This window comes from Lepidothrix coronata, unplaced genomic scaffold, assembly GCF_001604755.1.
Source record: "Lepidothrix coronata isolate B3197 unplaced genomic scaffold, Lepidothrix_coronata-1.0 Scaffold110, whole genome shotgun sequence".
In the NCBI taxonomy this organism is placed as follows: domain Eukaryota; kingdom Metazoa; phylum Chordata; class Aves; order Passeriformes; family Pipridae; genus Lepidothrix; species Lepidothrix coronata.
Window position 1 is genome coordinate 1,915,517 of NW_016690290.1, and position 23,275 is coordinate 1,938,791.

A 23,275-nucleotide genomic window follows, 5' to 3' on the forward strand; every position below is an offset into this window, starting at 1 on the left:
ATGTTGCCTTACCATTGTTCCTACAGAATGGTGGGCTCCAGGATCCTGTAAGCTTTCTGCTTCGTAAGTTTGGGGGGGGTTGTCTTGTTTTTTTTCTCTTTTGTTAGGAAGAGCCTGGATTTGATTGAGTCTCTGTTACGACTGGCAGAAGTGGGACAGTATGAGCAGGTTAAGCAGCTCTTCAGTTTTCCTATCAAGCATTGCCCAGATATGCTGGTATTGGCCTTACTGCAGATCAACACGTCCTGGCACACCTTGCGCCACGAACTCATCTCCACGCTCATGCCAATTTTCCTTGGCAACCATCCCAACTCTGCCATCATTTTGCACTACGCATGGCACGGACAGGTAAGTGTTTTCACTGGAGTGTGCCTGTAGTTAGTTCATGTAACTTGAAAGCTTCTAAAATGGGTTGAGCAGTTAGAACACTTAAAACAACAACGGTCGTATTGGTTTATGAACTGGTCAGTTTAAAACCCAAGGGGTAAATCATCTGTGGCTTATGCAAAGCAAAGAGTTGTCCCCTCCCTGACTTGAGGCAAATTATGATTTGATTTTCAGTAATATTTATTGAGAAAATATACCTGGAAAAGTAGAGAGACAAAGCTAAGTTTGACTTTTTTAAGCATTTCAGTTTTAGCTAAAGTTGCCCGCAGTTTGATTTTTAAAAAACGCAAAATCAAACAATCCAACTAAAGAAACCCCCAAAAACTTCACAAGAACATCACCTGCCCTGCCCTGCTCAACTCTCAACCTCACACATTTGAATGTTAAAACTTGAAGCAATAAGTGAAGAAGTTTAAACCAAAAGAGTCTCCTTTGTACTTGCCAAAAGGTAAAGGTTGTTCTAGGCATAAAAAACCTACCCACACCATAAGTTTTCACAGTCTGGGGTGTTTTCAGAAATCTTGGGACTGTCTGCTGACCTCTTTCAAAGAGAACTTCCATGCAGACATAACTATATATGCAAATCCTTTCCTTTTAATGGGTTTGCTGTTTGGTGTGGCCTTATCATTGTGAGTGCTGGTAGTTAAGCAAAGAGAAGTCTTAAGAAACTGAAAGCAGAGGAAGCCTCTGAGGTGGGAGGGAATCTGCAGTGGGAAACATCTTGCCCTCATCATGTAGAGTTAATGGCAAGAAGCTTGAAATCGTGGCTATTTCCTAGCTGAATGCTATGGATGTTTTATGTTTTTCCTTATAAAAGTCTTAAATTGAAGAATGGGGGTAGGATAGGTATGATGTGCTTTTTGCATAAGATCTTGAAATGGCAAAATAGCCAGTTTTTCCCCAGGGTAGATTTCAGAATAAAGCACAGAATGATGGCTGCCATGGGACATGGTGGCATTCCACAACTTAAGGATGTTTCACTCTCCTTTTAAACAAAACCCTTGCTGCCATCAAAGTCTCAGTTGTGTTGTAGTTTAAAATTGCCCCTGTGTGAGCAGAGCTAGATACTGTGTTTTCCATGTTGAATTCTCACTTCAGGACATCATGTCAGGCATAACATTTTTTAAATGGCTTGCATATTCCAGAAGCAATTTGTCTACAGTTGAGAGCAATTAGGGAAGAGATGGGGATGTACTTACTTACCATTTGCAGTCGTGCTGCATCCTTTAGCTGTAGCTCCTGGATAGTCTATTCTTGCATAGAAAAGGCTCAATTCAAAAGCAGGTTCTGAAGCTAAAGAGTAAGTATGTCTGTATGTTAAGCTTCAGATGTAAAATGCTCTGTTTAACGTTCACATAGGTGATCCTATTCCCAGAACCATGAAGTACAATTCTAGTTTAATTCTCCTTAGGGTCAGTCTCCTTCGATCCGCCAGCTCATCATGCATGCGATGGCAGAATGGTACATGAGAGGGGAGCAGTATGACCAGGCAAAACTGTCACGAATTCTTGATGTGGCGCAGGACTTGAAGGTGAGTTTTGCAAAACACTGCCATTATTTGCTGTCTGGTGCCTTTTGCAGGTTTGCTTATCTTTTAACAAAGGCTAAGCTTAAATTAGACTAATTTAGTAAGTAAGGATTACTTTTTTTTAAGCATATCTGGATTTATTTGTTGCTGCTCATCTTAAAAAAGAAAAAAAGCCTATGTTGATGTGACCTGAAGTACTCTTCAGCTGATTTGTGGAATCTGACTGCAGATGCTTCCAGCCTGTCCAGTTGGGAGCCCAAGATGTTTGACGTGGTTATTTGCAGTGGGGTTGGTTATCGTGGCTTAGGTGACAAGTACCTTGGGAAGCAGTACAACAGAATTGCTTGCTGTGTAAATCCAGAAAGAGCTCTGACTGCTTTAACCTTGAGTACTGCTGAAATGAGAATGTAGAAAATATCTGTGAGATATTTGCGTGAAGGTGGCACTGCTAAGCACAACGGAATGGGGATTTCTTGCTACTGCTTCTTAGTTTTTACTCATTCTCAACAGACTGGAAGTTGTGACTGACTTCTTTGAGGCCTTTATTGCTTCCTGAAGTTAGATGCAAAATAATTGGGTGTCACAAAGTGCAAGAGCACCTGCTGCTGCTTGAAGTCAGTTTTGTTGTAGCAATTGGTGTGTGCAGAGATGACCCCTTAGAGCAGAAACATTCTGAGTGTCTCTGAAGGGGTTGAGGTCTGTTTGCAGGGAGATGCTTGGCTCTTCTGCTTCATTTTGTTGCAATGTCAACTTGGTAGTTCTCGACCACTTGCTGGTGGATTTTCACGTAGAGGAATTTAAAACTGTCAGCACAAGGTCACTTCAAAGAAGGTAAAGTCATGATTTCAAATCAGAGCTCTTGCTTATTTGCCTCACGAGCAAGCTGTAAGTGAAGTTGATAATACCAGTCTTTGACAAAGAAAGCACAGCAGCATGGGATAATAAGACTCCTTTAATAAAAGGGGGGGGCTAGAAAGAAAAGGAGAAAGGGTGTCTGTGTGTCTTCACTAGTAGTCTTCTGATTTTCTTTCTTTAGGCCTTGTCAATGCTGCTAAATGGTACTCCATTTGCCTTTGTTATTGACCTTGCTGCACTTGCCTCTCGACGGGAATACCTCAAACTTGACAAATGGCTCACAGATAAAATTCGGGAGCATGGGGTAAAGCAGAATTTTTCTTTTTATTTCTGCATTCGTATCAGTGACTAACTTAAGTCACTTTAACAATTTTATAAGTAGCTTTAAAGTTGTGGAAAGTGTCCATGGTCTGATAGTTCAACATTTTTCACTGAACTATAGTAGCTTAGTGCAATTCTTTCCACGGTGCAATTGCCAAGTTTGAAATAGTGTCCTGGATGCAGTTTGGGAGATTAAGATAACATTTTTTCCTCAGGAGCCTTTCATCCAGGCCTGTATGACTTTCTTAAAGAGAAGATGTCCATCTATCCTGGGTGGCCTTGCTCCAGAAAAAGATCAGCCCAAAAGTGCTCAACTTCCTCCAGAAACGTTGGCGACGATGTTGGCCTGTCTGCAGGCTTGTGCTGGGTAAGGATTACATTGCTTACACTGAGCTTGTCATCTGTTTGCAACTTGTTTTCTGGCACGTGGTCACAGCTGGCTTGGAATTTCACATGGAGAAGGGGTTAATGAGAATGGATAAACTTGCAGGGATAGGTGCTGTAGTATAGTTCATTTTGCATTGAAACTTTTGTTGTGGGCTGGGTCGTGAGGGCTTGAGCATTCTTGTCTTTGTCATGGAACAGGTGAGGTGATCTTGGAGACTGGGGGCTGGCTGGTGAGTCAGATACAGGGCTTTAGTTTGGACAAGGGAATACAGGCCATGGTACAGAATGGAACAGCATCTTGGAAAAGTCATTGTATAAAGGATTTTGAGATTGTGTTAAGCAGATGCCTCTGTCTGGTAACTGCCCTAGCAATAAAGGGTTCCTGCAGTCCCTTATGTGTAGGAGGAAAGTGGTGAGTGGTGACTGTAGTGTAATTGAGACTGAAACTAGACATGTGTAATTTCTGTTGTCTTCATTTGAGAGAGACTCAAAGTACTCAGATGGAAAATATTGAAGATCTTTTGCAGATGAGATTGTTTAGCTAAAGACAGAAGAAAAAATGTGTAGATCTAAGAGCTGTTTTATCTGCTAGAGGGGAGGGATAGACTACAGAAGGGATGATGGAAACTGAAATTGGACAAATCAGTCTTCAAATACTGTGTACACACACAGTAAATGTGACTGAACCTTGTAAAGTATTTGCAGTGTCATTTCTTCGTGCTGTCAGACCAAGATGGTATTTATCTCTGAAACACTGCTGCAGTTAACTAGACCTGTCACAGAGCCATGTGTGAGCCAGAGCGACTGGAAGCTGGAGATGGTGCTGATTTTGCTGCTGGTTTTGGCACCAAGTGAGCCTGGCATGTCCCAGTGCATGTTACTGCTCTGAGCCTTATGCTGTGTCCTTTGGCTTAGCCAGTGTTGTCTTGAAAAACATGAGAAACATCTTTAAAGGCATCCAGGATGATTCATGGCTCTCCTGTAGGTGCTAGGAAATTCATACCAACATAGAGTTGTCCCAGGGGGTAGTGGAACTGAAAGGGAATTTGAGATACCTGTAAGATTTTAGGAGAAAGCAATCTCCTGGTTTCTGCTGGAACCTGTGCAACTGATCTTCCAAATGCTGTTGAAGTACTGTTTCTTAAATACAATGGTCAGCACGTGTCTTGGACTGAGAGATAACTGATATTTTTCAACTCGAAGTGCATCTTCTGAGACTAGTTCACAAATGAGCTTATATTCCTTATTTTGCATGCTGCAATGTCCACGTTTTAGAGGTTCAGTAGTTAACTATAGATTTGACTTGCATCTAATGTCATTGTGTTCTGAATCTTAATGTGTTAACCAAACTTTATTTATTGCATTAATTCCAAAAGCCACTAGTTCTCTACTGGCACAATTCTCTCAGCTTTTGGTTTCTTTTTATAGCTCCTTGTATTCCCTTTTATACAAGAATGTGACCTACTTGCAGTCATTTTCCATCAGTTATTCTCTTTGAGCTTTAGAAAGAAAAAGCTTGGATTTCTTTCATGCAGCAGTGGCTGAGCTCAGGTTTCAGTCACGAATGGGAGCGGGCATTGTGAAGGCTGGAAGGTTAAAATCACAGTAAATATTAAATACATTTGGCAGAGTAGTTCCACTTCACTAGCTGAAGTCTACCATTTCCTAAAGCTGTTGATTTAGGAGCCTGCTCTTTCATTAGACTGTAGTTATTTCTTGTGCTGTTTTGTGTCCAGGGAGACACTTGTTTTAGCCACCAGGACCCTGCATGTTCTGAGACTTACTTTGGTGCAACTTGTTTATCCCTGGTGAGCACTGCAGTTGTGGCATCATGTAACAGTGAGTCTTCAAAAAGAAATAAATGTTCCTTCTGTTGCTGAGTGTTTTTACAGTGAAGTCAGGGTGGTTGCAGGCACCACAGGCTGACCAAGCATGTGATCTGTTAACAAGCTGCTTGTGAGAAGTCTTCCCCTCGTGGAGCTGCAGTGAGTTGAAGAGGGGCAGCAGTGCCTGTTCCACACAGTCCTGCATGGTCCAAATGTGTCAGGGTGGGGAATTGCCACTTCTTCTCAGTCCCTCTCTCAAGAAGGGAAGAGGCTTCTGTGTAATTGTGCCTTGGAAATGAAAAGGCTTTTTCCTGTTTTGTAAGAAAGGGTTTGGAAAAAAAAAAATTAAAAAAATGCAAGAGATGTGAAAGTTTTATTCCAGGAAGCTGGAATTTCCCTTATGGTGACAGTTTTGTTGCTCTAGAGGTGGCTGACTGTGGTTCCTGCCTCTCAGCCCACCAACTTTGTTTGCCTCAAATGCAGGCTGTTTTTTTTGTCAGTGTGTAAAGGAACCAGCTTGAGAAACAGTTTATTAAATGTTTGTTGCCCTGTATGGAAAGCTGCTCACCCACCATAACTCCCCAGATTCCCCTGTCTCTCATGGGTGAGCTTTTCCCCACACTGCATAATGGATCACTGGCTTTGGAGTAATACTGAAAGCCCTTAACTAACTGTGTGGCCTGTAATGGGATACTTACCAAAGCTGAAGGCTGCTCTGCACTTCCTTTTCCTGCCTTGATCACCAGGATGGTTCCTCTGTCCTCCTTTTCCCCCTCATCCCAACAGTTGTACAGGAAAATCTTGTGAAAATTGAGTTAAAATGAGGAGTCTCCAGACAAGCTTAACAGAGCAATAAAGCTGTGTTGGTATAGTTGCACCATTACAGGGAGGAATCCTCATCAAGACAGTAAAACTGAAGTTCAGGAAAGCGTAAATAACTTGCTGTATTTTCCAAGAGGAAAATGTTAGTGTTCTGTTAGGATGTTTGTGGTTGGGTATGTCAGCAGCAGAGCTGGCTTTCCTTCCAGTTTGGGAACCTGGCAGTCAGACATGGAACACTTTGGGAAGAGGTACTGACTGCTCTTGGTTGTGCAGTGACTTTGTGCCTAAATTTGAGTTTTCTGATGGTTTTTCATTATATTTACCTTGAATAGTTGAGTTTCCTGCCTCTGTTTTGGTTTAATGTTAGTGTGTAAAGCATGTCTTTCAGTTTGTAGACAGATGAATTTCAGTGAAGCAGATGGTGGCATTTACCTCTCCTCAGTTTTTTGTCTTTGTGTGTGTTTATTCCATGTATCTCCTCTTTGAGAGAGACCTTTTGTGTAATGAGATTCAGAATGGGAATAATCACAAACTGTGAAGTTTGAGGACAGGAAGGAGCTTTGGGGAGCAGATTTGAAAAAGGGATCATAGCATCATTAACTGTGTTTTAATTCACAAGGCTAAGCTGTGCAGAGCCCACGATGTGGGCGACTGGCCAGGCCAGGCCAGGGCTGTTGTAGATGGTCTGCTCTTCCAAGAACTGTTGCAGCCATGCAAGTACATATCCCAACTGTCCTGCCTCTGTGTCCTAGGAGTGTTTCTCAGGAGCTGTCGGAGACGATCCTCACCATGGTAGCCAACTGCAGTAATGTCATGAACAAGGCTCGGCAGCCCCCGCCTGGAGTGATGCCCAAGGGCCGCCCGCCCAGTGCCAGCAGCCTGGATGCCATCTCACCTGTTCAGGTACAAACAAGGGCTGCCTCTGCACAGGGTGCCGTTGGTTTAGTGCTAGTTCTGCTGTAGTAGTTGAGCTCCTTCTGCAGGACTAAGTCAAACATCATCTGGCTCACGTAGTTCTGTGCTTGCATGTCTGGATAACTTGCTTGTGACTGCAGAATGTTGTCTGAGGGTTGTAGTTCAGAACTGCCTTTCACTTCACAAATGTCTGTAAGAAGTAACTGTGAAGTGTTACAGGATGGGAGCACTGGAGAGGGACAGATGTTTGGTTTATTTAAAGTAACTGAGGCTTTCTTTTAAAGTGCTAGAATTTACTAAGAGTTTTGAGAATTAAGCACTGCCTTTGAACCTGATGTGTCTTGTTTGTAGCTTCACGGGCCAAGCCACAGTGCTAGAGCATAAGGACTTGTTATAACTGGGGCTCTTCAGCTCTCAACTGAACTGCTCTTTTAAAAACAAGGTACATTTCAGTTACTCCCTGCCACTCATCATCCCTTCCTCCTCTGGGAGCAACACATTACAGACAGGTTTTGCTTCTAGCAGTTACATTCAATTTTGAAGTGGTGACAGGCTTTTCACATGAAATAGTGGCAATTCAGCATTTAAGAATGACTGAATTGTCAGTAGATTACATAAACTAAACACAGAGAGCAGTTTCCTTGTAAATTGTTGCTTTATTGAAGTTGCTCATCAGATGTACCAAACATCTTGGCAACGTGCTGCAAATAAGTGATACGATCAAGCAGAGCAGCAATTGTTAGTCTGTAGTCATGCTTTCTTCTGGGTGGATAACACCATTTTCTGCTGTTCCTAGTCAGTTCCTTGACTTACTGCTTTGTTAGCCTGTATTGTGCCTTCCCTCCTACTCATCACCCAGGTTTTAATGCTTTTTATTGAAGACTTCATTCAGGTATTTAGGTGGGGAAAAGTGGGCAAATAGTGGGATCCTTCAGACAGTGAAAAATAAAAATACTCTGTAAGCTTGAGTCGAAATACCTTTTTAAGTCTTGGGGTGAGGTCTGAGGTTGCAAACTGGAGAGCATAAACTAGTATAAAAATCTGCAAGTAGAAGTAAATGCTGCTTATTATAAGCATTTACTGTTGTGTTACTCTTAACTGCAGACCGTGGAACAATCAGCCTTTCTCTAAAAGCTCGGAGAGAATGGGATTTCATGGGACTGTAGAGGAAAAATGAAAGCGCGTTCTCTAGACAAACTGATCTTTTGGGGTGGTCTGGATGACTTTAGAATTTACAGCAGCCATGCAGAAAGGCTTTTCTCAGAAATGTTTTGATAGGTAGCCGTCTTTATGCAAAACATGCCAAAAATCAGCTGGCTTTTGGTTTATGGATGTCTGTATAACCTTCCTCTCTTCGTTCAGATCGACTCGCTTGCAGGAATGGCATCTCTTAGTTTAGGTGGCTCAGCTGCTCCTCACACCCAGAGCATGCAAGGCTTCCCTCCAAACCTGGGCTCTGCCTTCAGCACTCCTCAGTCACCAGCAAAAGCGTTCCCCCCTCTTTCCACCCAAAACCAGACAACGGGTTTCAGTGGCATAGGAGGACTCTCTTCACAGCTTCCAGGTACTGCTGTTGGGGTGGAGTGGTTTGTTTTTGACATGGCAGATAAGGCACTGTTATTGCTGAGGTTGGAAATGCTGGTGGGTTAGGTGCTTCCTTCCCTTTGAGGGTGGGACACCCCAGTGGACAAACAGCTGTGTTGTATGGGAGGGAGTTACACACTTCTGGGTCGTTGCTGAAACAGCACTTCAGAGTGTTGCAGCTGCAAAAGGTAAAAAGTTTAAAGAGTCAAGAGGGTGTTTTGACAAATTCAGCAGCGTCATTTTTGGTTGGGACAGAGATGAATTGTTTAAGTTAAAATTGCTTGATATTAGACAGCTATGAAGATTACAAAGCTGTTGAGTTCTTGGAAATGATAAGTGCTAGGAGGAGTTATAAATGCATACTGTGAGGGTGCAACTGAGATGACCAGTTGTTTACTTTTCAGTAGGTGGTCTTACTACAGGTTTCTTTTCAGTAGGTGGTCTTACTACGGGTAGCCTGACTGGCATAGGAACTGGAGCCCTGGGCCTTCCTGCAGTGAACAATGACCCATTCGTGCAAAGGAAGCTGAGCACATCTGGACTGAACCAGCCTACATTCCAGCAGAGTAAGATGAAACCTTGTAAGTGGTAGTGTTGTCTGTGGCTGTGAAGTGTGACTGTGGTCTGCAGTTAATCTGTGTTTCCTTCAGGGAAGGCTTGGATCTATAGGTGGTAAATGTTAGAAATGTGGCTCTTCTGTTACTCCATTAGCCTGAAAAGGTGCTTCTGGGCTTGTATCCTGGAAGCTTGACAAGTGCCCTGGGGGGAATTTAAAAAAACCTGTTAGCATAAAAATACAACGTGTTTCAGATTTGTGTTTCTGTCCCTTTTCTGCAGTGCTGTGTTTTGAACAAAAGTGGTGTCCTGCTCTTGACAGAGAAAATTGTATATGCCTGGTACCAGGGTGTTTTGGGGTTTATTTGTAACAAGGTTAAAGAAAGCTACCTGAGTAAGGTCCTGTTGCAGCAGGGAACTTAACAGGTGAAGCAGTGAAACAGACTGCAACATTGAATACAAATAAGACCAACAGAAGGTGGGAAGGTAGTTTTCGGAAGGAGTAATTTGGTTCCTGACACCAAGCCATTATCCTTAAATCATTTATGCCTCTGCAGTATGCTCACAGTGAAATGTTGAAGCAGTCAAATGTTCAGGAAGCACAGGCATATGCTAAACCTTCCTCATTGCTCTTAGGGAGGAGCTGTCAAAGAAGCCATGAGTAATAACAGTAAAGTTACCTGTCTTTGCAGGTGTACAGGGGAGGTGGCTGTAATGACCATTGGTTTATATTTTGGGTCTTGAGCGTTCAATATAAACTTACTGGAAGCTCACTGGCTGGCCTGAAAGTTTGTGTGCAAGTTTGTGTGCATGTCAGTGTTGTGTAGCATGCTTTATTCTAGTCTGTTCTGCATTCATTCATTTAGTTGTCAGTTGAGGTCAGCTTGGGATGCAGTGGGTTCTAGGAATACAACTGTGAGGTTATTGCTATCTTAGGATTCAGGTTTTTTTAATAAATACGGCATATTGGAAACAGATTTTTTTAAAATAACAATTCCTGTCTAATGGAAAGGTTAAATATCCTGCCTTTTAGAACAACTGGCAGGTTCTGTACAGATTGGTGGAAGAGTTGAAAAGGACTAGATGAAATCCTGTCTGCCTGAAGTTGTCCTGAGCATAATACCTGTTCCCTTTTTTAACAGCTGACTTATCTCAGGTGTGGCCAGAGGCTAATCAGCACTTTAGCAAAGAAATAGATGATGAGGCAAACAGCTACTTCCAGCGTATTTACAACCATCCACCACATCCGACCATGTCTGTGGATGAGGTGAGTTCCCTTCTGCAGCAGTTGCTGTCCAGAGACTTGCAATAAAGTTGATAGCAATTATTCCTTCACGTTTTAGTGGAAAATAAAACAAAGGGCTTGTGGTAGATACTTACAGCATTGCTTTTTGGCTTGGTTGAAGTTGTTTTTGCAGCAAACTTGCAGTTGATCATTACATTCAGCTTTGACTTCTGTGGACTGAAAACTCTAGATGTCTAATTAACGCTCCTAAAATGCTGCTAAGTGGGAAGGATTCCACGTTGTTTGGAAGCCTTTGTGTTCAGAATAAGTGCTAAAGAGTGCCTTTAAATAGTCTGTATAAATTATCTTGAATACATGTTTTTTAAGTATCTAAAAATGACTACAGCATCCATATATATGTGTCCCAAGTTCTACCTTCTGAGCTTTTGATAATTATTTTGGTTAGTCTCTATGAGAGTAATTATTGGCCTTATGTACTTGCTCTTTGAAGTACTTAGAATTTACTTGAATGTATTTGTGTGGTTATAAATTATGGAGGACACAACATTAATTTTAATTTTTCCGATTTCGAAAGTGATGGAGTAGGCGGTCACAAAAAAAGTTCTGTGTGAAGACAGTTACTTAAAATGGAGAAAACTCCAGTCTGAAGAGGAAGCTCATTGTAGTGATGTAGTGTTTGCTGGCTAAAATGAGATGTTCTTGAAGCAGCTACTTTGTGGTCTAAGTCGTGGTAGCACAGTTTACCCGGGTAGTCGCACACACTCCTGAAGTGTGAAGATGCAGAAGGGCTGGAAGAAAGCAAAAACCCATTGGTAACAATTCCCAATTTCTTTGCAGGTCTTGGAAATGCTGCAGAGGTTTAAGGACTCCAACATTAAACGTGAACGAGAAGTGTTTAACTGCATGCTGAGGAACTTGTTCGAGGAGTACCGTTTCTTCCCGCAGTACCCAGACAAAGAGCTGCACATCACAGCCTGTCTCTTCGGGGGGATCATAGAGAAAGGACTGGTTACTTACATGGCCTTGGGCCTGGCCCTGCGCTATGTTCTCGAAGCCTTACGAAAGCCTTTTGCATCCAAAATGTACTATTTTGGTATTGCTGCACTAGATAGATTTAAAAATAGGTGAGTGTGGGTGTTTGGTAACTTCTAATAGTGTTGTGTTGTGAATGTTGAACCTGCTCTAATCGTGCAGTGCAAGATTGCTGGTATGTGTTAGGAATTGACACATCTCAGCTTCAGGATTGCTTCAGAGGTATGCTGAGCTGAGACAAAAGGTGTGAATGTGCCAGTTAAAGGGTGACTTTTCAAAATGAAAATGTTCAGTGTGGTGCCTGCATAAATGTGGGGCAAACAGATGCTGAAAATTAGTGGACTTTGTTTATAAAAATAATTAGTGGTGAGTTAGATGAAAATATCTGATAGAAATGGAGCAAATGTAATTACTCTTCTCAGGTGCATTCCGGTGGAGTGCTATTTGCACTGTTCCTTATTGAAGGACTGACTAGGAACTAAGCTCCAGGGCTTGGGTTTTACACAGAAATCTCAAGTATGGCAAAATAATCTCAAAAGAAAAAGCTTTCTCAAAGCTTTTCATGAATTGCAGATAGAGGAAGTTCTAGGTGTGAGGGGTGCTGTATAAAATGCACTGAGCTAAACTGCAAATTACTTATCCAGTAATCTTGTTGCAAACACTAAACATAAATGCAATTGTGTGCTCAGTCAGAAGTATAGAGATGTAGGATGAGTTGCTGTGAATAAACCTTGTGTTTTACCGTTACACGAATTAATTTCAAATGGGTTTTGTGACAAAAAGTACTTTGTAGAAAGTGCTTTATTTATAGCACAGGTGCTGTAAGGAATCCAGAAGTAATTCTGTGATGCAGTGTGGGAATGACATACCAGTCTGATATTTGTGTTTCTCTGTAAGGCTGTTTCTGGTTTGGGCTTACACTTCTGACTAATGTGTATTTTGTCTGACAGATTGAAGGACTATCCCCAGTATTGTCAGCACTTGGCTTCTATTAGTCACTTTATACAGTTCCCACATCATTTGCAGGAGGTGAGTGTGTTTGTATTAACAACACCAGCTCTCTATGATTTGAAATTCTTATGAGCAGATTTCTGTTTTCCTTTGGAAAAGCAGTCTCGTGTATCATGATTTTAGACCATGCAGATCCACAGAATCAAATGCTTATGTTGAAATAGGTACCTGAATATAACTGAGTGATCCAGCACTGCACAAAGGATTTAAAGTGCCTCAGTGGATTCATATTCCAGTCCCTTAAAGATTTGGAGTTTTCCTAAAATAGAGGACATTCAGCTGGGTTTATACAGTTTCATACTCAGACCTGCTAAAATAATCCAGGAAAAATTTAATTCCTGGAGGTTTCATGAGAGCCATGGGAATACTGTGTAGTCCAAAGCAGTGTTCATCATATGGTGTCTGCCTTGAAGGTGCTTTTATTGGTGGAAATAAAGAAAAACTAATCCCAGTGGCAGAGCTTGAGAGCATGAGCTAAATAAGGAAAATTATTCCACTGAGGTAGAGAGGCCTCATACCCAAAGCTGAAAAGTCCAGTAGCATTCTTGGTTTCACTGACAGGTTTCAGACTGTATTCCTTAAATGACAGTCTGATGTTACCAGTTTCTGAGGAAATGTATAACAGTGGGGAAGAAGCTCATTTTTTACTATGGAGCTACTTGAAAATATGTAATAACTTGAAGTTGGCCATTTCAGAACTGTGGTTTTGCTTATTAATGGTGAGCTTCAGACTTTTTTATGTAGCTGTTGGAGTCCTTGCAGACTTCTCACCTGCTTTGTAGCCTGTTTCTTGATGTTCACACCTTGCTCTTAGGTTCTCCTCTTTCACTCTGCTGTTTCAGGCCTGGGGGGATGGGGATGGAGTTTTTTGGGTAGTACTGCAAAATTTTAAGGATATTTAGTCTCGTGGTGCTTGACATCAACCTGTTGAGGCCAAAAGGTAGAGTTTGAGGCTCCTCTCCAGCAAGAAAGTCAATACAGACAGGCTGTGCTTTATAAGGGTATACAGTTGTAGTTTGCAGATTCCCTTATGGTAATAGTGTTGAATATTTTAACAGTTGTTGGCAAACCTGTGCTTTTTCACCCTATTTTAGTACATAGAATATGGACAGCAATCCAGAGATCCTCCTGTGAAGATGCAGGGATCAATCACCACCCCTGGAAGTATTGCACTTGCCCAGGCTCAGGCCCAGGCCCAGGTTCCAGCAAAAGCTCCTCTTGCTGGCCAAGTCAGCACTATAGTGACCACCTCAACCACCACCACCGTTGCAAAAACCATCACAATCACCCGACCAACTGGAGTCAGCTTCAAGAAAGACGTGCCGGTGAGCACTGTGTCATTGTGCCCTTCCCAGAGGTGTTAAGTTGCTGCTCTGTATTGAATTCAAACTGTGGTCTGTTATTTTGTATTTAAAGCATATAAACTTTTTAAATATGACAAGCGTTTTTGTAGGGAGAACGCATTTTTAGTCATTAAACTACACAATTACTTAGGTGTCAAGTTGAAATGTTTTTATTGAGGCTTTAACTATCAAGACAATTACAGAACCATTGTTTCTCTTAATGACCTCCAGTAGGACTCTTAAAATAGTTGGCAGCTGCTGTTCTGCCTGGGACTTGAGAACACCTACTGCACACATCTGACCTGGCAGTTCTAACTGCATTAGGTTTTTCACATCTTCAGTCACTTGCATAAACAACTCTCTGAACTGCTTGTCGGAGTTACTACAGGGTTGGCAGGTTGATACTATTGGCTATTGCACAGAAAGGTGTGGGGCACACTTGGTGCCAGGTGTTCACTGAGGACGGGTGGTGCTGTAGCTGTATGATGACTGATGCACTGTAAAGTCGAGCCTGTCTTGCTGCTTGGGACTGTCCTTGAAGAGTTCTCTGTAGAGGAGGCAAAAGCCAAAGGTAGCTGAAAGTGTTGTGAACAGACTGTGGAGGACAGGTCATGGTGTAGCTATTACTGTCTTTCACCCCTGGTTATGTCCTGTAGATAGTTGTTACTTCGAGGTGTTTATATTTTCCCATTTTAAACTCCAGTCAGGGCTGATATTTAAAACTGCATCTCCTTTTCCCTTAATTGCAATGCACCAGGTGCTAAAGCCCTGGGGTTCAGTCCTGCAGCTGTAGGGACCTGGGTCACGTTCTGTTGACTTACACTTGACATGCTGCCTCAGAAGTGAATCTCAGGGATTTCTCCTTCCCAAATCAGCACTGAATTGCTCCTGGAGACTCCCTGCTGTGCTAAGTGCTGCTCACTATTGTACTGTGATTGTTCTCCCGGCTAAAATTGTATGCAGGCTGTTAGCCTAAAGGGTGCCATTGCAGTGGCACCTATTATATATGAATGTGCAGCAGCATTCTTCTGCTGAGTATTGATCATGATTTTTAGGGTAAAAAAAAAATCACTTGGCTCCTTTAGAGTGCTGCTGAAAATGAATCTGAGACAGTAAATGTCTCCTGATAAAGCTCAATTCTATTTTGGCCTGACAGAACAGAGCAAAAGTTTCTTTTGATGTCACCCCTAGGTATTGTCTATTCTTAACTTTTTGTTCTCCCTGCAGCCTTCCATTAATACTACCAACATTGATACGCTGTTAGTAGCAACAGATCAAACAGAGAGAATTGTGGGACCTCCAGACAATGTCCAGGAAAAAATTGCTTTCATCTTCAATAATCTATCTCAGTCAAATATGACACAGAAGGCAAGTATGGAAGAATGCTGGTAAAAAAAAAGGAATTTTTTTTTTTAATCTGTATTTTTTATATATTTTTAAGTGTTTGCTGATGATATTTCTACAAAATTACAACTTCAGATCTTTGGATGCTGAGTCACTGATTTAAAATATTTTTTTTTTTAGAAAAACATTAATTTTAAAAGCAATTGACTGACCATAACTATGTGTTGGTCAGAGCTGGCCCCAGAAGGTTTTGCTTATCTTCTTATCTGTTCTGTGGTGTGCTTTCTCTTTGGTTTGGCCACAGGTGGAAGAACTGAAGGAAACAGTGAAAGAAGAGTTCATGCCTTGGGTATCACAGTATCTTGTGATGAAGAGAGTCAGTATTGAGCCTAACTTTCACAGCCTATATTCAAACTTCCTCGATACACTTAAAAATCCAGAGTTTAATAAAATGGTTCTGAATGAAACCTACAGAAATATTAAGGTGAGTAGTGCAAATTTTCTAATACCTGGTTAAAGATTAGGGAGCGTTCTCTTCTTCTCATTCTGTTTGCTTATTATGTTCCTGATACTCAACTATGGAATATCGTTCAAAAATCTACTTCCTAGCTTACTACTAAACTTAGAGGTCATCTTTATGAATACCAGGGTTCTTTTCAGTTAGGAACATGCAGAAGACTTAATTTATATAACAGGAGAGAAAATCTGCATTTGAATTTATTTATGTAGGTGGACTCCAAATTTGTGTGAGATTTGCAAATTATAACCTAGGGAAAAATTGGTTGTGGTGTGGTTGTTTTGTGTGGGGAAAGCAGAAAGATAAGAAAACCACACTCTGCTGTTTTGGTCTGTCCTAGTTAGAACAGCTGGGACCAGTTCATCACTGTATGGGTGTAACCCAAAATTGTGTATTCTATAGCCTTCCATGCCATTTCCCAGAAACTGTTATCAATAAACCATTTACACCCTCTGCCCAGAGCAGGGGGCCCAACAAACACCACTCTGTTCATGCCCCGGGGTGCTGGGTTATACATTTGGGTTTTGTGGGTTAGAACCAATTGTTTGTCTGTATAATCGTACTTATTGTATTATTTTATTAAATTGTTATCCTGACTTATAATCTCTCTTTTGAGTTGGGTTCATTTCCCCTGCCGGTTTACCTTTAAACCAGCACAGGTCAAAGGGGAATAAAGGGGAAGGGAAGTGTGTAGAAAACGGGGGTGTAACAACCAACATTTACTAGAGGGCTAAGATAATGTGAAGGGGAGGAGGAGGAAGAAGCAGAAGCCCAGAAGTGATGAAGAGATGAAACAAGCTCTTGAACCAAGCACTATTTTTAAACCTGTTGGTGGCATTCCCTGACCGCCATGGGTTACGCTGTAGTGCAAAAGCATCTCCTGGCTCTTGAGAGCACAGCTGACCTTGCTCTGTTCAGCTGATGCCCCTCTGAAGCTAAGGAACAGAACTAACAACATCAGAATCCTTGTGACATGATTTAAGCCTTGACATGAGAATTAAATGGTTTCCCTAGAAGTGCAAGCTGTAGCCTTCAGGTCTGTGATGAGGCTTTAAGAGGAAGCATTGCCTGCACAGAGTTAGACTTTGCTAAATGAATAGTCGTAACAGTCTCGACAAAGTGAATGGCAAGGTCTGGGAAGGTGTAATCCTCTTTTTTGATCCTTTTAAAGAAATTAACTTTGCAGTCATTACAGAGCAGATTTAAAGGTTCCTGTCTTAAAGTAAAGGCTGCTCCAGTATCTCTAATGAGAGCGAAGCTCAGAACCTGATATTCTGAAACTTTGCCTTCAGTCAGATCAGCTGTTGGATTTGGTTCAGAGGCTGATAATCTTCCGGTGGTTGCTCAAGCTGCTTTTTTTGTTTGTTTTCATTAGGTGCTGTTGACATCAGACAAAGCTGCAGCCAACTTCTCAGACCGCTCCTTGTTAAAGAACCTTGGTCACTGGCTGGGAATGATTACCATGGCTAAAAATAAGCCCATCTTGCACACGGTGAGCTTCTGTCTTTACAGATTGCTTTGGCATGCATTGATATGCTGTTACGCAGTAGCATAAGCTATTTGGGATATGTTATCACCTTTCTGGTGCCTCTTTTTTGTGCCAAGTACAAAGTATGATTCCAGAGTTGGTCATTTAAGACTTCTAAATATTTTTTTTTGTATCAGTAAAGTTAGTAGCTATATTTGTTTTGGCGAGAACTCGTTAATCCCATGTAAAAATGTAGATATGTAAATCTTTGTTCTAAAAGGAATTGCTGCTTAACAGTCTGTAAAATTCAAGGGCTGTCTTGACTCAACCTTGCCTCTATCTGAAAAGGAAGTAGTTTGTAAGTGGAACTTTGCAGTGTGTTTGCTGTTTTCTCCACCCTCCTTCCCAATTCCATAATCACTGATGGTATTTTTCAGGATTTGGATGTGAAATCACTACTACTGGAAGCATATGTGAAGGGACAGCAGGAATTGCTTTATGTAGTGCCATTTGTTGCCAAAGTCTTAGAATCCAGTGTCAGGAGTGTGGTAAGTGTCTTTGTGCTGACAGAGTTATTGCTCAAGTGGCAAAATATTGCAGAAAGTAATCAGCTTTTGTCACAAAGTGAAAACTGATTGAATGCCATGGAGAGAAAGAAAAGGGATGCGAGGGCTTAAAGTGAAGGTGTTCTGTTTTGAGGGAAAGTACCATGTATTTTTGCCATATAAATAGTTGGTGTTAGCTGAACTGTGCTGTGGTATCCCTCAACAGAGCTTTAGTGAGACATGGAGGGGGATACCATTGAAGAGGTTCTAGAATATATTTATTTTTTTTATTTTTTTTTTTTATTCCACGCACTTTGACCTTGGTCAGCTTGTCAGTTCTACTTGGCATAAAACTGATCTCTCAGAAGGACCAGGTCATTGTGTTTCCAGTTTTACACTTAGCTTCCTAATGTAGTTCCAGTTGAAATTAAGTTACTGGACTAATTATTACCAGAATACTAAATTCTACCTAATTGCAGCTGTACAAAGGTTTCCATGGCTGTGTGCTTGTGTTCCAAAACTTCCAGTCATAAGCCATCCAGATGATTCCAGAAGTTTATGTAATACTGTTCTCCTCTTTCTCTTGTAGGTTTTCAGGCCTCCAAACCCATGGACAATGGCCATTATGAATGTTTTAGCTGAGCTACACCAAGAACATGATCTAAAAGTAAACTTCTGATTTTTTTTTTTCTGTACCTACTGAGTGAGGTTTTCTTGACATACCAGTCAAGAGGGATGTTGTGAAGGACCACGCAGCGCTTTTCACTGCTTCAGCATGGGGAGATTGCTTGGGCATTGCTTTATTTGGTAGAACTTGGATGCAACTCTTCTCCTGTGAGGTCAGGGTGCAAGATATTTGTCTGATCCTCAGTCACTGTTGGTCTCTGAAAGGTGTGGGTTAGTTAGAATGGGCAGCCTGGGAGTCGAGGGGCCTGGTAGATGTTTTGTGCATCCTCCTTGTGACACGTCCTAAACTAGAACTGTTTTGCAGTTGAATCTGAAGTTTGAGATCGAGGTGCTCTGCAAGAATCTTGTACTAGACATCAATGAGCTGAAACCTGGAAGTCTCCTGAAAGATAAGGATCGTCTGAAAAACCTGGATGAGCAGCTGTCTGCTCCAAAGAAGGATGTGAAGCAGCCAGAAGAGCTACCACCCATCACAACAACTAGTAAGTACATCTATGAAATCCATAATCACACTGCTGAAGTTCAAATAAGACAGGTTTTGCTATTATGAAGAAAAGTATGAAGCTGCACATGCTATTGTAACATCCTTGAATGCTTGGAAGCACGTGGATAATTTTGTCATAGAAGTAGGTGTACAGAATTTGGAGATGGGAAGGGAGTGGAAGCTGTCATGAGGGCTAATTCTGCATGTGGGGTGTGTAGCTGCTCCTTAGAAGGGAGTGAGGCAGGATGATCTGTTAACACAACATCAGGGGCTAAACTGTTGCAATAGACAGCTCTGTTAGAATGTGCTGAAGCTACTTTGGAACTAATAGTTGGGAAAACGCAGAGTGAAAGTTGTGAGTTTCGGAGGTTTCATGATGAAACTGCAAAACTTTGGGGTTTTAGTAATTTTCTGGTGTAAATATATATACTTGCATTTACAAGCATTTACTTTCCACTAATGGCTCAATACAAACCTATTTCTGTTCTCCAGCTGCTTCTACAACTCCAGCTACCAGCACCACTTGTACAGCCACGGTCCCTCCACAGCCCCAGTACAGTTACCACGACATCAACGTGTATTCTTTGGGAGGCTTGGCTCCACATATTACCTTAAATCCTACCGTAAGTTTTAGAGCTGATTTGGTTTGCTACCACCAGATTTGCCACAGGTCTCAGCTGGTGGGAGCAACATTTTGTAAACTGAAGTTCTTGCAGTCACTTTTCAAAAGTTATGGGGAGGTTGAGTGCTAATGAGTAATCCAATGGAGAACTTTAGAGGTGATTAGTAGTTGCATTAGCAACCTGAGCTGATCAAGTGGTCTTTAACTGTGACATTAGTATCCACTTCATTTCTGGCAATGTGTCAGTTAGGATAGTTGCTGCTGTGCTCCTTTTGACCAGTCAGTGGCTTAGCTCTTCAGTCAGTCTTTGCATTGTGCTCAGCTTCATCTTGGTAAGGAAAACGATCATTTGTCCCAGTTTCGGATTTATCAAACATTGTAATAGCTGCACGTGGAATAAGGGAGAACTGCACCAGCTAGGACAGCGCACTTAGGAGTCATTCAGAACCTGTGAATGTCTCGGGCAGGTGGGATTCTGGGGCACTTCATTCCCTGACCTTTGCCGCTCCCCGCGCAGATCCCGCTGTTCCAGGCGCACCCGCAGCTGAAGCAGTGCGTGCGGCAGGCCATCGAGCGGGCGGTGCAGGACCTGGTGCACCCCGTGGTGGATCGATCCATCAAGATCGCCATGACCACCTGCGAGCAGATCGTCAGGAAGGACTTTGCGCTGGACTCGGAGGAGTCGCGGATGCGCGTGGCCGCGCACCACATGATGCGGAACCTGACGGCCGGCATGGCCATGATCACCTGCAGGGAGCCGCTGCTCATGAGCATAGCCACCAACCTGAAAAACAGCTTTGCCACTGCACTCAGGGTAAGAGCCCCGTCCTCTGAAGGTTATTTCCAGCTTACAGGGCTGCTGGCATCCAGCATTAGCAAGTCAGTTCTCCACGCTGAGGACTTGCTGGTTAATTACATGGCTTAACTAGCGTGGAGATTAATTCACTGGATAAAAGCCTCATGACTCTGGTGGAGTTATAGTGAAAAAAGCATGTTGAGATGACAGCTCATGTCAAACACAAACTGCTAAGGTGGATCTTACTGCATAGCACACAAACTTCCTGACTAGCTTTTTGTTTTGCCCCAGTGTTCTCTCAAATTTAGTCACAGAAGAATGTGCATAAGCAGAAGGAATTCAAGTTTTGTGGAAGACAGTGCTTTGTATTGCTGTGTTTGCAAAATGTCAAAGTGTAACTTAGTAGTCAGGTTTTTTTATCCCTGAAGACGTATGACATTAATATAAAACCAGTGGTAATCCAAGGAAGTTTTCTTAAAGGGTTAATTATAGAAAGCATTCTGTTGCAGAAGAAGGGTTGTACAAGACACCTTAAAATTCATGCCTGGCTCATTGTGTGAAGTGGGTTAACAGAAGTAGTGTAGTAGGAATTAATGAAAGAGAACTGAAAGGGTAGATCTTAACAGACAGGGAAGTCCAGCTAGATGGGACAGGTTGCCTTTATAGATGTATTCCATTTCTAATGGCAGTTGCTGCTTTGCACCCTAAAAATTAAGTCCATCTGTTCAGGGTTCTCTTAGAGCACACTCTGAGAAGGAAAGAAGAAAATCTGTATCAGAAAGGGAACCCACTGAAAAAGGCTTAGGACTGCTGTTTTGCACTGTTAGTGCTGTGTCTTTATATCTTGTGATTACAACCTGGGGAGGGGTAAACCTTGTGCTGTGATGTGAGGCTTTCCCTGCATTAGCATCACTGTGCATGCGTCCGTCTGAAGCAGGGCTTTATTTCTGTGCCCTGGAGATAGGGAGGTGGAGAAGATGGAGAACTCCTGCTGTTCTGTTCCTTGTTGAAAGTCTTTACTGTCGTCTTGCCTACATGTTTTATTCAAAGCTATGCAAAATTAAATTTATTGTTGTATATTCCATGGGAAGGGAGCGTGAGCCTAAGAGCATTCCTCTTTATTGCTGGTGCTCTGTACAGACGGTGGTGCAGATTTGAGGGGTAGTAATATACAGGGAAAAACCTACAGCCTTCACTGATTATTGTGGTTTTCAATAGGCAGCCTCCCCACAGCAGAGGGACATGATGGAGCAGGCAGCTGCCCAGTTAGCCCAGGATAACTGTGAGCTTGCCTGCTGCTTTATCCAGAAGACAGCTGTGGAAAAGGCAGGCCCTGAGATGGACAAGAGGCTCGCAACTGTAAGTATGAGACTGCTGTCTTTTAAAAATATTATGTGTGCTCATGTACATCCAGACTTGGTGTCTAAAATCCAGTGCTGTGTTTGTATTTTTCCCAGGAGTTTGAGCTCAGAAAACATGCCAGACAAGAGGGCCGTCGGTACTGTGATCCTGTTGTGTTAACTTACCAGGCTGAGAGGATGCCAGAACAAATCAGGTTAAAGGTGAGGACATGAACTCAGCTCTGTGCTGATGCTGCTCTTTTCCCCTTCCTGATAAGAAAAATTGGATGGCACAGCTTCAGCTGAGCAATCCTGTATATTGTAGTCTTGCCTAACAGTGCAGCTGCTGTTATCTTGATTAGTATGGAAAGACATAACTATATTGTTCCAAAAGGAGTATTCATATAATTTTCCTTAATTCCTTGAAGACATAAGTCCTGTCTCTTGTTCTGTGCTGTTCCTCTCACTGAAGGATGCCTTGTCTGTTTTGTTGTCTTGCCTCCTTTATATTTTCTTCCTTTAAAGGATGTAGCATGTGCTTCCAGCACAGCATTTCTCAGTATTCAGTTGTTTCTGTTTCTTGAGTGTGAGTTTCAGTTTTAGAGGAAAATCCTCCTATTAGGTGTCACAGGAGAGATGGGACCTCAGTGCAGAGCAACTGAATCCTACTTCTTAATGTCTAGGCCACTCTGTTCAAGAATGTGACTGAGCAGCTGCCTGTTACACAAACTGCCCTCATTTTTAACTGCCCCAGTGCTTGTCAGTGAGGTTAATGCCTGTTCTTTTCTTTGCAAAGGTTGGAGGTGTGGACCCAAAACAGCTGGCTGTTTATGAAGAGTTTGCACGCAATGTCCCTGGCTTCTTGCCTACCAACGACTTAACTCAGCCTACAGGATTCTTGGCTCAGCCTATGAAGGTAGAGGTTTCTGAACTAATCAGCTTGAGAGTACTGTAGCCCTTTTGGAGACGGTTGGAGAACTTGTCTTTTGCCAGAAGGACTTATAAGAGTCAGGTGTTTGTATTGTTTGAGAACAGTGGTTGAAAGATGCACTAGTTCTAATGACAGAGTAATGGCAACATAAAACTTCCATCCAGTCTGAGGGGTTTTTAACCCAAATTGGGATAAGTTCTGCAAGTTATGATTACTACATGTAGTTCTAGTAGTAGTGAAACATTTTATTCAAATTTTGGGTTACTTTTGCAGGAAGATCATGGATGGCAAGCATGAATTTTGAGCAGGTTTTTGTATACATACTTGGTCTTAGGGACTTAAAGCCTTAGTGACAGGACAAGGGGGAATGGCTTCAGAGTAACAGAGGGCAGATTTAGATTAGATATTAAGAAGAAATTCCTTGTGAGAGTGGTGAGGCACTGGAACAGGTTGCCCAGAGGAGCTGTGGTTGCCCATCCCTGGAAGTGTTCAAGTGGGTGGGGCTTGGAGCAGCCTGGAATAAGTGAAAGGTGTCCCTGCCCATGGCAATGGGATTGGAACTACATAGCCTTTAAAGTCCCTTCCAACCCAAACCATTCTGTGATTCTGACTGCCAGAATTGGTTGCACTGCTTTACTTGCTCATATTTGTGTGTTTAAAATGCCAGCATAACAAACCACAGTACTGTAGAGGTGTAAATTCTGGATGCTATAATTCCTGAAGCAGAAG

General features: G+C 42.2%; 1 protein-coding gene across 7 annotated transcripts in view; it reads left to right on the forward strand.

The window, feature by feature from the left end:
* The window catches only part of CNOT1 (CCR4-NOT transcription complex subunit 1), a 55,126-nt gene that overhangs the window by 18,378 nt on the left and 13,473 nt on the right, over positions 1-23,275 (forward strand). For 4 of the 7 annotated variants that reach the window (XM_017824175.1, XM_017824178.1, XM_017824177.1 and 1 more), the window contains exons 13-34: positions 108-348; positions 1,799-1,918; positions 2,952-3,074; positions 3,307-3,458; positions 6,879-7,029; positions 8,404-8,605; positions 9,060-9,206; positions 10,323-10,447; positions 11,264-11,550; positions 12,409-12,487; positions 13,564-13,794; positions 15,040-15,180; positions 15,461-15,640; positions 17,049-17,165; positions 17,579-17,689; positions 18,276-18,353; positions 18,678-18,855; positions 19,350-19,480; positions 19,997-20,293; positions 21,494-21,634; positions 21,733-21,837; positions 22,412-22,531. In XM_017824175.1, the coding sequence (XP_017679664.1) occupies positions 108-348; positions 1,799-1,918; positions 2,952-3,074; positions 3,307-3,458; positions 6,879-7,029; positions 8,404-8,605; positions 9,060-9,206; positions 10,323-10,447; positions 11,264-11,550; positions 12,409-12,487; positions 13,564-13,794; positions 15,040-15,180; positions 15,461-15,640; positions 17,049-17,165; positions 17,579-17,689; positions 18,276-18,353; positions 18,678-18,855; positions 19,350-19,480; positions 19,997-20,293; positions 21,494-21,634; positions 21,733-21,837; positions 22,412-22,531 (3,457 nt within the window). The remainder of the gene's footprint in view (positions 1-107; positions 349-1,798; positions 1,919-2,951; positions 3,075-3,306; positions 3,459-6,878; positions 7,030-8,403; positions 8,606-9,059; positions 9,207-10,322; positions 10,448-11,263; positions 11,551-12,408; positions 12,488-13,563; positions 13,795-15,039; positions 15,181-15,460; positions 15,641-17,048; positions 17,166-17,578; positions 17,690-18,275; positions 18,354-18,677; positions 18,856-19,349; positions 19,481-19,996; positions 20,294-21,493; positions 21,635-21,732; positions 21,838-22,411; positions 22,532-23,275) is intronic. The other 3 variants (XM_017824180.1, XM_017824179.1, XM_017824181.1) reach the window with 3 other exon arrangements.